Source organism: Sus scrofa, chromosome 2 (assembly GCF_054392235.1).
Source record: "Sus scrofa isolate SSC_HxYL_T2T_F1_AM1 chromosome 2, Sscrofa_HxYL_maternal_Yorkshire_Landrace_v2.0, whole genome shotgun sequence".
In the NCBI taxonomy this organism is placed as follows: domain Eukaryota; kingdom Metazoa; phylum Chordata; class Mammalia; order Artiodactyla; family Suidae; genus Sus; species Sus scrofa.
The window spans coordinates 44,047,315-44,061,385 of record NC_139384.1 but is presented as its reverse complement, the minus strand read 5'-3'; the positions used below and the strand labels follow the sequence as shown (position 1 = coordinate 44,061,385).

The 14,071-nt window shown below is 40.3% G+C and overlaps 1 protein-coding gene across 51 annotated transcripts in view; it reads right to left on the bottom strand.

The window, feature by feature from the left end:
• Positions 1-14,071, bottom strand: part of HPS5 (HPS5 biogenesis of lysosomal organelles complex 2 subunit 2) — a 71,844-nt gene that overhangs the window by 52,280 nt on the left and 5,493 nt on the right. For 34 of the 51 annotated variants that reach the window (XR_014834907.1, XR_014834896.1, XR_014834934.1 and 31 more), the window contains 8 exons: positions 13,275-13,438; positions 10,696-10,806; positions 10,464-10,528; positions 9,554-9,746; positions 8,191-8,324; positions 3,938-4,150; positions 3,416-3,487; positions 1,279-1,367 (listed from right to left, as the gene is read on the bottom strand). Coding sequence is in view for 43 of the 51 variants with exons in the window: in XM_085006911.1 (XP_084863037.1) it covers positions 1,279-1,367; positions 3,416-3,487; positions 3,938-4,150; positions 8,191-8,324; positions 9,554-9,746; positions 10,464-10,528; positions 10,696-10,806; positions 13,275-13,382 (985 nt within the window). In the remaining 8 variants the exon portion in view is untranslated. 51 annotated transcript variants of the gene reach the window in all.

The following is a 14,071-nucleotide window of genomic DNA, read 5'->3' as shown; positions in this document are numbered from 1 at the left end:
TTGCATTTCAATGAAGAAATCATATTTTAGACAGTATTCTAAAAAGATTAAGGATGAAAGATATCAGAGAAAGAAACATATCTCTCTGATCTAAAACCCTGTATTTAAAAATGCTAGTTTATGTGAAAAAAAATTGGGACTTTAAAAGAGGGCATTTTAGGACTTCCCCTAAACCAGTGTTGTCTCTACAGTGGTTCTGGTTTGATTCCCAGCCTGGGAACTTCCATATGCTGCAGTGCAGCCACTAAATAAATAAGTAAATAAATAAATAAATAAAAGAGGGCACTTTACATTAGATGCCAATAGAATAACATTTCTAAGAGTTATAATCTGATGTCAATGAATGGATTTCAAACACAGTATATAAACCAACAAACAGTTCGTGAAAAAAAATCTGTCTTGGCAGAACATCATGAAAAGACCTAAAAAACTACTTTTCATTAGGAAACTTAATTCTTTTTTTTTTGTCTTTTTGCTATTTCTTTGGGCCGCTCCCGAGGCATATGGAGGTTCCCAGGCTAGGGGTTGAATCGGAGCTGTAGCCACCGGCCTACACCACAGCTCACGGCAACGCCGGATCGTTAACCCACTGAGCAGGGGCAGGGACCGAACCCGCAACCTCACGGTTCCTAGTCGGATTCGTTAACCGCTGCGCCACGACGGGAACTCCAGGAAACTTAATTCTTAAGAAATCAGTGTTGATCAGATCAATAAGTAATGTTTCATTATCTTTTTAATGTATTTGCAAAGTAGAAAATATCTCAAAAGTCAAGATACACTGAGTATATATGAAAATGCTAGATTTATTTCCATGCTAAAAATGCTAGATTTGTTTCCTCCACTTCTGGTTTAAACTTGAAGAATACAAAGGTTGATTTTCTCTGTCTCAGCCATATACAGTGGCTACTGTTCCCACAAGGACTTTTCAACTCCAAATTATTAAGACATAAAACAGGAGTTAGAGCAAGACTTCTAACAGGGATTAAGTTTCAGGGTAAGTAGAAGGAAAAAATTAACCTATTCAATCCTTAGCAGTGATTGCTAATACTTAAGAATAAATGTAAATTATATTTAAAATAACTAAGTAGCTATACATAAATTCACAAATGTATACTTCGGAAGTACCTTATAATGGGATGCATCTATGTTGTTACTCCTTAAAAGAACTGTCACCAGTTCTATTTTCCACTTCTTACCTGCTAGAGAATCCTCTTATAATAATTACATATTTCACAAGCATGAGATTTAAAATTACATAAGGAAGAAAAACATAATTACCTTTCACTTCACTCCAAAGAAGAACTTGAACATTCTGAGGAAGGAAAATATAAATTCCTCTCTCTGTCCAAGTCAGCACACAATGTTCACTGCAAGAGAAGTCAAGAGAATTCTAGTTTGCTCGGAATCATAAGTTTACAATTCTTAGAACTTCACATTAGCCCAAACTCAGCCTGTACAAAGAAAACACAGCGGTAATCCAGCTAACCAAGTCGTATCACTTCTTTTCTATCTATAACTACAGCCCACTGAAGGATAGCATAATGTGACGCCAAAGTGGGAAAAATTCACAAAAAATCTTTTAAAAAAAGAAAAGGCTGGTATCTTACATGCTGTTTGTTAAAGTAACTAAACTTCCCATATCTGATATGACAGGGCCCATTTAAAACAATGACCAAGCAAAACATTTTACCACCAGTCATTGATCTAATAAGCCCATTTTAGGGAGGGTTATTTTGAGGTCCTTAGTTGTATGTGGGCAATAAAAGGCTGAAAACTCCCAGTCAAGAATGGGAGTTTTAGTTTTTTAAAGGTAGTTTTAAAAATTACTTTTTTTTTAACAGTTTATTTTATTTTATTTTATTTTATTTGTTTTTTTAGCTATTTCTTGGGCCGCTCCCGCGGCATATGGAGGTTCCCAGGCTAGGGGTTCAATCGGAGCTGTAGCCACTGGCCTACGCCAGAGTCACAGCAACGCGGGATCCGAGCTGCGTCTGCAACCTACACCACAGCTCACAGCAACGCCGGATCATTAACCCACTAAGCAAGGGCAGGGACCAAACCCGCAACCCCGTGGTTCCTAGTTGGATTCGTTAACCACTGCGCCACGACGGGAACTCCAACTACCTATATTATCTAATCTTGTAGCAACTCTTTAATTTGGCCATTATTTGGGAAACTTCTTGTGCCTAGCACTGTACCCATGGTGAAGGAATTGACAATCTGGTGCTGGGATGGATATTCATAGCACAGTGAAACAGGGTAGTGAAGGAATGAACAAGATGTAACAATAGAGCAAGGGAATAAGCATCTAATCTAAGCCACTGGAGGAGTCAGTAAAGGCTTCAAAGTGGCATTAATTAGTGCTTAAGCTGAGGAGTAGGCAGAGCCAGATCAAGAAGGGCTTTGTTTGCTACGGCAGGAACTCTTTTATGGGGGCTTTAATTAGCTTACCTCAAAGGAATGACACTACCAGGAGAACCAAGCAGACTGGTCTTGCCATTAGAAAATGTCCTCAGAGTTACCATCGTGGCTCAGCAGAAATGAATCTAACTAGCATCCGTGAGGATGCAGGTTTGATCCCCGACCTCGCTCAGTGGGTTAAGGATCCAACATTGCCATGAGCTGCGATGTAGGTCGCAGACACAGCTCAGATCCCATGTTGCCATGTCTGTGACAAAGGCCAGCAGCTGCTGCTCTGATTTGACCACTAGCCTGGGAACCTACATATGACACAGGTGCAGCCCTAAAAAGACAAAAAAAAAGGGGGGGAAATATCCTCTTGGGTAAGGGACTTCCCCACACCCCACATATCACACCACAGTCAACAAATGTTTAAGTGTCTATGATGTGCCAGGTACTCTGCCAAACACGGAGACTAGCACAGCGAACAAAACAGACATGAAGCCCTCATGACCTTACTACCTAAGAGTAAGACAGGCATAAATACTGTTTGAATCTATGATTATAAACTGTGATAAGCACCAAAAAGAAAGAGTTTTTAATATGCTTTATCTAATTAGGGGCAAATAAATAGCTGTCTTTCTCCAGTAACTTTTAGGATGAATTATGTATTTATAAAAGTGTTACACTGTTTACAATTTACTTTTATACTATTTTGTTTTTGCTTTTAGCCACACCAATGGAATATGGAAGTTGGCACATGGAAGTTCCCAGGCTAAGAGTCGATTAGAGCTACAGCTGCCAGCCTACACCACAGCCACAGCAACTCAGAATCCAAGCTGCGTCTGTGACGGACACCCCAGCTCACGGCAACACCAAATGATTAACCCACTGAGTAAGGCCAGGGATCGAACCTGCATCTTCATGGATACCAGTTGGATTTGTTACCGCTTTGCCATAACAGGAACTCCCCATTCTTTTTTTTTTTTTCAAAGAATCAAAGGGAGAAACTTACCTAAGATGCAAAAGTTTGGAGAAAGACAAAGACTGGGAGGATCCAAGTGTATGATCATACTGAGGTTCTGATCTAGGAAATAAACCAGCCTATTAATGATTTAATCACAATATAAAGGTATAATTTTCCCTCTATAGGAAAATTTCTGTCTCCTTAGTGCATTTGCCTTTATTCAATTTGCTTCAATCATAAGAAAGATAATTGATTAAAGACTTTCTGGTTTCCCTAAATCTTTTAATAAAAATTCTACTTCACTCTTAAAAGGCATAATGAGTTCTCTTGTGACACAGCAGGTTAAGGATCCGGCATTGTCACTGCAGCAACTTGGGTCACTGTTATGGATGGGTCCAGTGCCTGGGCCAGGAACTTCCACATGCCCTGGGCACAGCCAATTAATTAGTTAACTAGTTAATAATAAAAGGTATGATAAAATCTTTAACACATATAGATTATCAGTGATTTCAACCCAACCTTTCCATGTAAGTTCCTCAAACCCTCCCTACTGGCCACACAAATCATTACCTTTGAGTAATCACAGGGAGTGGTGGTGACGAGAGGAGTTTCTTAAACTGATGGGTACTTATAACTTCTCCATCAAAGTTTACTTCCCACATCCTGGAGCCAGGGCGAGCACAGTATATTAGGGGCTGCTGGCCTGCAGAACATCTTCCAGGGAAGAAACAAGCTCCATATTCTCCATCTCTTTCTTTGTTTCCAATTTTCCAAAATTTTTCTCTAATAACCCCCCAAAAGAAGAAAGAATGTTTACTCACCAAAAAAAAAAAGTCAAAAACTATGACCCTACAAGTCGGCATGGCTATAGTAACCCCACCCACAAGGTCTTCTCTCTCTTCGTATTAAAATATACTGGAAAGAACAACAGAATGGAAAGGTCAAAATAGGGTTCAGGCTCTCATGTGCATGAAGCAAACCACTTCACATTAGTACACAAGGGTATCATCCGCAGAACGAGGGATCAGAATTAACATGAAGGCTCTTTTCAAAACTAAAAAATGAGCTGCCAAACCATTTCCTACATCCTTAAATCCTACTGACTTCTTTCCAAATCACCTTCTTCTTCAGCTACTCCATGGAGGCTATTAATCTCCTCCCCAGCCCTGTCTCCAGGCTACTCCTCTGCCACTAAAACCCAATAAACACCTCATTTCCTTCTGAAACTCTTTACCTTGGAATATTCTGTTCCCTTATGATGGCATGACTAGGTATATAAAAGAACTACAGGTATAAAACTGCCTGAGAACATGGAAGGGGAGAATGATGAGGTTGTCTCTTCCTAAATACTCCTTTTCATGACTTAACTCCATCATTCCTCTTCTAACAGACTTCCCTGACCCCTATAAGCTGAATTACATGCTTCCCATGATGTTTTCAAAGCATGTACCATATTATATATGGCAGCTGTGTCTACCTGAACAGGAGATTATGGCCTTCTTCAGGACAAAGGCGATTTCTTATTCTTTAGTTGAATTCCCAGTACACAGCATAGCATCTGGCCCACAGACAGCATTCAGTATACTTAGTACTCCATATACTCAAACTCTTTTATTGAAAAAAGACCTGATACATTCTCTGGCATAAATTTACTATGTGACCTTAGATGTGAAATGCTTTTTTTTTGGGGGGGGGCAGTCTCAGCAGCATGTGGAAGTTCTCAGGCTAGGGATCAAACCTGTGCCACAGCAATAATCAGAGCCACAGCAATGAAAATGCTGAGTCCTTAACCTACTGAGCCACCAGGAAACTCCCAGATGTGAAGTGCTTTGAAATGCATACAGAGCAATACAAGAAGTTATGGTTTTACTATGTATGTTCCTTATTCAGGAAATAAAATACATTTCTTGCTTATTTTACATCCTCTGGTGCTTAACATAATGCTACCTATCCAAAGGAATGCAAAAAATATTTGCTGAGTAAGTAAATTTAACTCATTGTTATGTGTATGCTCATTAATCCTGCTTTCCATATTTTCAAATGACATGCGTCAGACAAAAAGGCTAACTATGCCATATACACTATCTTAGTTCATCCTTGAGAATACCTCTACAATCTGGACAGGGAAACTGACATTTGGCAAGGTTTTAAAAGTAACAGAACTACAACTTGAAACCATATCATCAGGCTTCATTATCCAAAGTTCTCTCTACTATAACATAATTCTTTGCTTCTATTGGTTCTATTCCCTCCTGGCAACCACCTTGTTCATTAACAATACTGACAGAAAGCAGCAGGAAAAACAAATTAGTATCTATCACTCGGTTAGTTATTAGGAGACTTGGGATTTTTTTTGCTATGCATATTTGGAAGGAAATATAGCTTGAAATGAAAAAAATTTTAAACATAAAGTTTTTAAACTTTGGTAATATCCATGTTCCCCAAAACAGAATTCTAGCTAACAGAAATTAGGCATTTCTAAAACACATTATTTTTGCAGTTGGTATAACCAACTCCAGCCACAACCTTGAAAAATGGGAATATAAATGATTAGCAGCTCTATTGCACAGGGGGGAAAAATAAACCTCCACTTATTTAGCTCTTTCTACCATTTCACTAAATTCTTAAAACAATCCCAGTAAGGTGTTAATTCAGTTCAGTGTTCCGACCACTTCTCAGTTTAGTCACATTTCTGGGTTGGGCTCTTTGGTAAACTTGAAAACCTACAAATGAAGAATATTTAAGAATTCTGTGAAGCTAACAAATATTTTACCAAAATCTTAAGGGTGGATTTAAAGGCCAAAGGACCAATGTCAAAGGATGTACCAAATGTAACTGAGGTTAACAGGAAAGGCACAGAGACAGATGATTCTAGTGCCTCTTTCCAGCTGCGTAATGTCAAACAAGCTCTACCACTCACTAGGCCTCGGCTTTTAGATCTGCAAAAATCAAAGAGTGACACTAGCTGATCTCCAGTTTTGTGAGTCTAACTTCATCACTGATCTATAGTCTGAAATAAGAACCAAGTATATCATACTTCCTACTAACTCCATGTAAACTGATCCTTTGTATATCAAAGCCTCGCCTCACTGCTGTACAGCTAGGTTCTCTGATACATGCCACTTGCCACCTGCTGTCATGGGCCTCCTTCCCATACACCTTTCTCATCCGAAGAAAATAAAAACAAACTGCAGCCTCTCCTCATCCTTCCCGCTAACATCCCTTCAAAACTTTGAAAATAAATAGTCTCCTGCTTTTCAGAATAGCATCTTCTAAGTGAGATACAAGATGCCCTGAAGAAACAAAAACTTTCCAATCCTGGATAGTTCTAAGGAAATCAATTTCCAAACCAAACCTTGATTTTCCACATGTACACTTTCTTTTTTTTTTTTGGTCTTTTTAGGGCTGCACCCGAGGCATATGGAGGTTCCCAGGCTAGGGGTCCAATCAGAGTTACAGCTGCTGGCCTACACAACAGCCACAGCAACACTGGATCCGGCCACGTCTGCGACCCACACCACAGCTCACGGCAACACCAGATCCTTAACCCGCCAAGTGAGGCCAGGGATTGAACTCTCGTCCTCATGGATGCCAGTGGGGTTCGCTAACCACTGAGCCATGAGGGGAACACATGTACACTTTCTTAAAATGATCTGAGAACCCACCCACTTAATTAGGGTGACATTTAAGGTTGTCACTCTTAGTGTGGTGCTAATCCACCAACTTCACCTCCTGCAACTTCCCTATTCAAGCCAAACTGGCACGTTTTAGAGTATGTCTAATTCTTCCTCAACTCTCCCCTAAGAAGCGGTTCTTTCTACTAGAATATCCTACCCCCTTTCACCTCTCCTCCTTCAAACTTCACCTATCAAATATTCTCATCAAAATTACTGAGGCTGGCTAGTATGTTCAAGGGAGTTTATTATGTAATTCTCTCTTCTTTTACGTGTGCTTAAAATTCTCCATAATAATTTTTTTTACTTATTTTTTTGGTCTTTTTGGGGCCACACCTGAAGCTTATGGAAGGCTAAGGGTCAAATCAGAGCCACAGCTGCTGGCCTATACCACGGCCACAGCAACACCAGATGCAAACCACGTCTGTGACCTATACCACAGCTCACAGCAATGCCAGATCCTTAATCCACTGAGTAAGGCCAAGGATCGAACCCATGTCCTCACGGATACTAGTCAGGTTCATTACCCCTGAGCCTTGACAGGAACTCCACATAATTAAATTTTTAAAAGAGAGGATGAGCCCTGGGGAATATGGTAGCTGGCCAGGGCCAATGGAGGAAAAAGCAAACGGCCAGTGAGACTGGCCGAGGAACTCAAGCACAGTGATACAAAACATTTCAAGTCATTTCCTACTCTGTTCTGGCATTTCGCAGCTACTTCCAATACACTCCTGTGCCATCCACTGGACCCTTGAGATTTCAGTAAAATATGTGTCGGCTTTACAAATTTCTTAAGTAGTCTTCATCCAGTTTTAGCCTCTAGTAAAATCCTATTAGTGCACAAATTCCAGTAACAGTAACAAACTAAATCAAGGAAGATTTCCTGAATCCCCATTATTAAAACAGGCCTTTGTTTTTGGCCTTTTCTCATGGCACATAGACCAGGCTTCTAGGTAGAGTGAATTGAGGGTCTTAGACACCCACTGAACTGTGTCCATCTCCTCTCTACTCGCCAATGTCAGCTTGCACACAGCTGGCTCCTTATTAATATCTGTATAACTGAATTGAATGGCTTGGGCTGGATGTCTTCAAAGTCTCTTTTAGTTCTAAAATTCTGTATTTCCAATGATTCATGGTTGGTCAATTTACCTCTCAGTGTCACACAAGAAGGATCGGGTAAGTGAAGATATAAGTAGTCTTCCATCCAAATAATCTAACTGGACAACACAGGAGTCAACAGTTGTTATTGTCTGAACAGGAAACATCACAAAGGCAGCAGACGCCTAAAAGGGATGTGATAAAGAAATAAAGTTTATCTTTACGTATACACATAATCTCCTTCTCTTTACCTTTTATATGAAAATAAATTAGCAAAATAAAATTTTTAAATAGGCCAACTTTAATTTGCCTGTTGGAATATCCAAGTTGCACTTAATTGAAAGTTGTGTGAAACAATCTGCTGTGTAACTGCAAAAGAGAATTCGTGAGGCTCTATTCTTAGAAGCTGGAATGAAAAAATGAAGCAAGTTTTAGAATACGTGAGAGAATTTTTCACCTATAGACATTACTTCTCCCTTAAAAAAAAAAAGACAAATTAGGGAAATACTATGTGTAGAATTCCAACTAGAGTTTGGATCAAAAATACATTAGGATTCAAGTTGCAACTTTGATGGATTATCATAAATATTTAATCAACACTTCAAAAATATTCTGCTGTCAAATTGACAGAACATTGTAAATCAACTATAATAGAAAAAATAAAAATCATAAAAAAAGAATATTCTGCTGTGTTAGTTAAAATAATTTAGCCACTGACAGATCTCTTCTCTTTTGTCAGGATCCTACATGGAAACAAGCCAGTGAGAGCCAAGTTCCCCACTTCTGATATAACAGCTTTAGAGGAAAGGGACGGTGAGAAGTGGGTCAGTTCTGCCGTATTGATCAACTGGAGCATTCTGTTAGGATAACCTGAGACATCTCTTCTTCTCCAACTGTGGCAGGAAGCCTGGGGACCCATACTACTGAGCACAACCCAAGAGGTGCCTTTAAGATTCCATTCACAACAAGTTACATCCATCCTGAGAGAAAATACATGTAGACTCATAAGTTTTTTCACATGGGAACTGGGAGAATAAGAACCTGGGCAACTGGGACCATTTCTATGTTCATCATTTTATTCACACAACCAGTAAGTGGGCATCTTTTCTTTCTTAACAGCCTAGCATTAAAGAACACTTTACTTAAGTGAGCCATGCAAGTCTATTATGGGGTGTTGCAGTAGTGCAACATGTAAATTATGAAAGTTAGCTCACAGAAGCCATTCTACAACAGTAATGAGTTAAACCAGGCTACCGCAAAGTATTACATGCAAACAAGTCTTTCGAAAATAGTCTGGCCTCCAGATCAATCCTCCAAGAAATACAATAGATCAAATTGTGTCCCTTGATTAAAATTTTGTAAGACGACACTTTCTATCTCACCCACATACACAAAGAACTAGAATGGTTCTCACCTTTGCTTGTTTAGAAGTGTTGAGTTTGATGGCAGAAACTTTCCCCATGTGATCACCTACAAAAACTCTAAGAATAGCTGTATCCCAACAGAGAGCTGTAACTTTTCGGCCTTTGTGATCTGAAGACACATAAATTCGTTCTGGTTTCCCACGACGCTCTTGATTTAATTCCCAAACAACTACAAAACCTTGACTGCAAGAATTGAATCACAGAAGCAAATTTCTGGCAATGGTGAAAACAGTACAATTTAACTGCATCACAGTATCAATTATATTAAATATATAAGCAAATCCTTACTCTTCAGAAAAGAGGAACTAGAAAGTCAAAGTACTAATTTCCTTGCTTTAATCCATCAATCCACTATATAAAGAGAACTTAGATGTTCTAATTATTTGTTAGCTTTCTCTTTTAAGATCACCAAAATATTGTTGTCTTATATTAGCACTCTCTACGAACCCTAGGGTGACTAACTGTCTGTCCTAGTTTGCTTGGGTCTAAGAGGTTTCCCAGGACATGGAACTTTCAGTGCTAAAATATAGTCAGGCAAACCAGGATGACTGGTCACCCTAACAATCTGCCAATTTAAAATGCATTTGGAAAAAATCAGAGAGGGTTTTTGTTGTTGTTGCTGCTGTTGCTGCTTTTCAGGGCTGCACTTGCAGCGTATGGACATTCTCAGGGTAGGGGTTGAATCAGAGCTGCAGCTGCCAGCCTGCACCATGGCCACAGCAATGCCAGATCCGAGCCATGTCTGCAACCTACACCACAGTTCACTGCAATACCAGATCCTTAACCCACTGAGTGAGGCCAGGGAAAGAAACCGCATCCTCGTGGATCCTCATCGGGTTCGTTAACTGCTGAGCCACAAAGGGAACTCCAAGATCAGAGAGTTTTAAAATAATTTCTTACCTGGTAGCTACAGCAACATAATCATCATCATGCAAACAACAGGCAACCTGAGAAATTGCACCTTCCTAGAGCACAAAAGGGAAAGTATTAGGCAGCTCCTCAAAAATGGGTAATTTTTTACTTCTCAAGGTTTACATTCTTCTTTTATCCCAAATGATTATTTACAATGTAGAAATTCACATTTATGAAAGATACTCCAGATGGTATATGACAGGGCTACCCTTACTCCTACCTTGTGTGAAAGAAAAAGCCTGTGCTTCCAGCCTTCTTTTTGAATGAGATTGAGTCCTCCTCCTGAACTGCCCAAAGCCAACCATTTTCGAGACACAGCTATGCTCGTGCACTAAAAACACGGAAACAGACAAGTGTGAGACTGTCACAGTCACTTAACCACATAAACTATCTGCTGGAAATAAATACTGTGGATCTGTGTCTGGCTTTTCCCCTTACCCCACCTACTGTTCAGTTAGCCATCACATAATCACATTCGTGCTCTTATTCTAGAATAGGGAAAGATACAGAAGGAAGAATTGGTTTTAAATTTTTTAAATGACTCTCAAAATGGGTGAACAGACTCAACTGTATAAAATGAGTAATTTTCCCTTGGTGAAAGCCAGTTACTAGTCCATTCATCCTTTGTGTAATTTGGCTAGAGCATTTCAATGCTAACCACAATGATGAAGACCAAGTAAGTCTCCAGGGAATAAAGCAAGCACTTTAATCATCTGCGCACGTAAGTCATTTCTAGTCTGTATAATCAGCAGGAAACACCCACAGCTTTGAGAGAAAGTGAGACTGCAGAGGACACAGATGCAGGTCCCTGTACTATTATGTCTCCCCACACCTTCCACCTGCTGATTCTTTTCCTTGCCCACCAGAGAAAGCAGGGGCCATGCTGTGCCCAATACCCAAAGCAAAAATTACTGGCTGGCAAACAAAGAGACATTACCAATCCTCCTCCATCCACCCTGTTGTTTTCCATCACAGAGGCTTGGAGAACCTAATTTTTACTTAGCCAGTTCCTTTTGCAGCTAGGGGGAGCTCTCCAACTCAAATTCAGCTATTAAGACAGCCCTACTGGGGCTTCCTCAAAAACTTTATCCTCTTGGAAAAAATGGCAGAATCTGAAGAAAAGAAGGCCTTTGTCCTTGGCCCCCTCTTTCTTGCTTGAGATGCTAAGAGGGATATCAAGACTGAAGGCAGGACACTTATCTTGCAACTGCGACTAACAGTTAATATACAGATGATGGCAGAATGGGAAAGATGGAGCCTGGGTCCTCAGGGATATCACTGGCCATTACACCAAATCCAGAAAACAGTAACTCCCAACAAGGTTATAAACACCTTTACTGTTTAAGACATGGTTGAGAAGGTTTTCTGTAACTTGCAGCTAAAAAAATATCTGATGTCAAACGTCATAATTGTTGCTCATATTATTTTGCCTACTACTGCCTATTCTCCCTCTGCTCAGAGGCTAGAAAGGTGCTTTGAGATGGGAGCAAAAGCATTAGAATGAAATTATTTCGGAATTGGTTATGAGACTATTCTTTACATGTCATTCCTGAGTTTACCAAATGAACTCAGGGTTAAAAGGAAACACCTATTTCTTCTGATAGAGCTAATTTTTTAAAGCTAATTTTTAGGTCTGTTCCCTAAAGCAGAGGATAAAACTCCTTGTTTTAGAATGAACTTAGCATAACTACTGGTTCATTTTGCTCAAAATGCAATGGGGTGTACTCATTTATACTATTTTATTTTCAATCAAATACATTATTTTCTGAGGGAAGACAGCAAGATTAGAGAGGAAAAAATTTAGCAATAATATCCTGGTTTCCAAGGATAGGAAAGAAGAATTCAAATGATTGCTTAAAGGACTTTCTGTTGTGGTGCAGTGGAAACAAATCCAACTAAGAACCATGAAGTTGTGGGTTCAATCCCTGGCCTTGCTCAGTGGGTTAAGGATCCGGCATTGCCGTCAGCTGTGGTATAGGTCACAGATGCAGCTCGGATCTGGCGTTTCTGTGGCTGTGGTATAGGCAGGCAGCTATAGCTCCAATTAGACCCTAGCCTGGGAACAGACAAAAGACAAAAAAAAAAAAAAGAAAGAAAAAAAAAAAAACAAATGATTGCTTAAAAAATAAATCAGGAGACGTTCCCGACGTGGCTCAGTGGTAACGAACTCAACTAGTATCCCTGAGGCTTCGGGTTTGATCCCTGGCATGGTTCAGTGGGTTAAGTATCCAGTGCTGCTATGAGCTGCAGTGTAGGTCACAGACATGGCTCGGATCCTGCATTGCTATGGCCGTGGTAAAGGCCAGCATCTAGCTGCAATTCGACCCCTAGCTTGGGAACTGCTATATACCATGGGTGCAGCCCTAAAAAGACAATCAAATAAATAATTCAAGAAAGAGATACAAGGAGTTCCCACTGAGGTTTAGTGGGCTAAGGACCCAATGTTGTCTCTGTGAGGATGTGGGTCTGACCCCGGGCCTCACGCAGTGGGTTAAGGATCTGGCATTGTCCCAGCTGTGGTGTAGGTGGTGGATGTGGCTCAGATCCCATGTTGCCATGGCTGTGGTGTAGGCCTCAGCTGCAGCTCTGATTGAACCCCTTGCCTGGGAACTTCCATATTCCACAGGTATGGCCACAATAAAAAGACTTACAAACAGACTAGTTTTATGTGAGGTATTACTAGCACAGGTAAGAACACTCAAAATTCCATAAAACATAAAGAACAAGGGGGACTTGTAACAGAGAGCACACCAAAGTATGAATATGAAAATAAAACTGATATCAGGATAAGAAAATCACCTTTAGGCGAGCGGAATCCAGCCTCAGGGCTGAAAGTAATGGATCCAGAGACTCAAATTCTGCAAGAACATGGCTGTAGGACTCCGGTATCACTGGCACGAAAGTCATTTATCCAGAAAGATGAAACTACGTTGAGTGACAGGCACAGGATTCCTGAATAAAACCTGCAAAAATATAATTTAGGAAGCTCACCACTCACTTAGCAAGCATTAAATGAACATGTGGAGAAAACAAAGAAACATGAGAAGGGAACAAGGGTCCTCGCTCTGCAGGTGCTGAGCGTCTTGGTGGAAAGAAAACACGCATAGGTGACATTATATGTGACCATCAGCTTGTACGGCATCAGTCCCTGACTCCCAGAGAATAAAACTGATTCCCAAGGCCCTCCACAACCCTCCCCCACTCTATTTATCTAACAGTATGAATAGAGAGAATGGACACTGCAGGATATAAGAGGAAAATGTGTTTGGGCCCCTCTGCAGTAAAATAGCAACCCCAGCGACATTTCTTTGAGCCGTAAATCTTCTGACTTTAAGTCTCTCATTAAATTCAATGGTCATCAGCCCACAGTTTAACAGTGTTTAATAGGAAAGAGCCTCTGGATCTCCTTCTCCAGCCTGTGAGTGAGAAGTCAGGTGCAGGGAATTAGTGCACAAAGAGGCCTAACAGCTTCAATGAGAGACCTGAGGAGTTCTGGTTGTGGCTCAACAGTGACAAATCCAACTAGTATCTAAGAGGATGTGGGTTTGATCCCTGGCATGGTTCAGTGGGTTAAGGATCCGGTGTTGCCTTGAGCT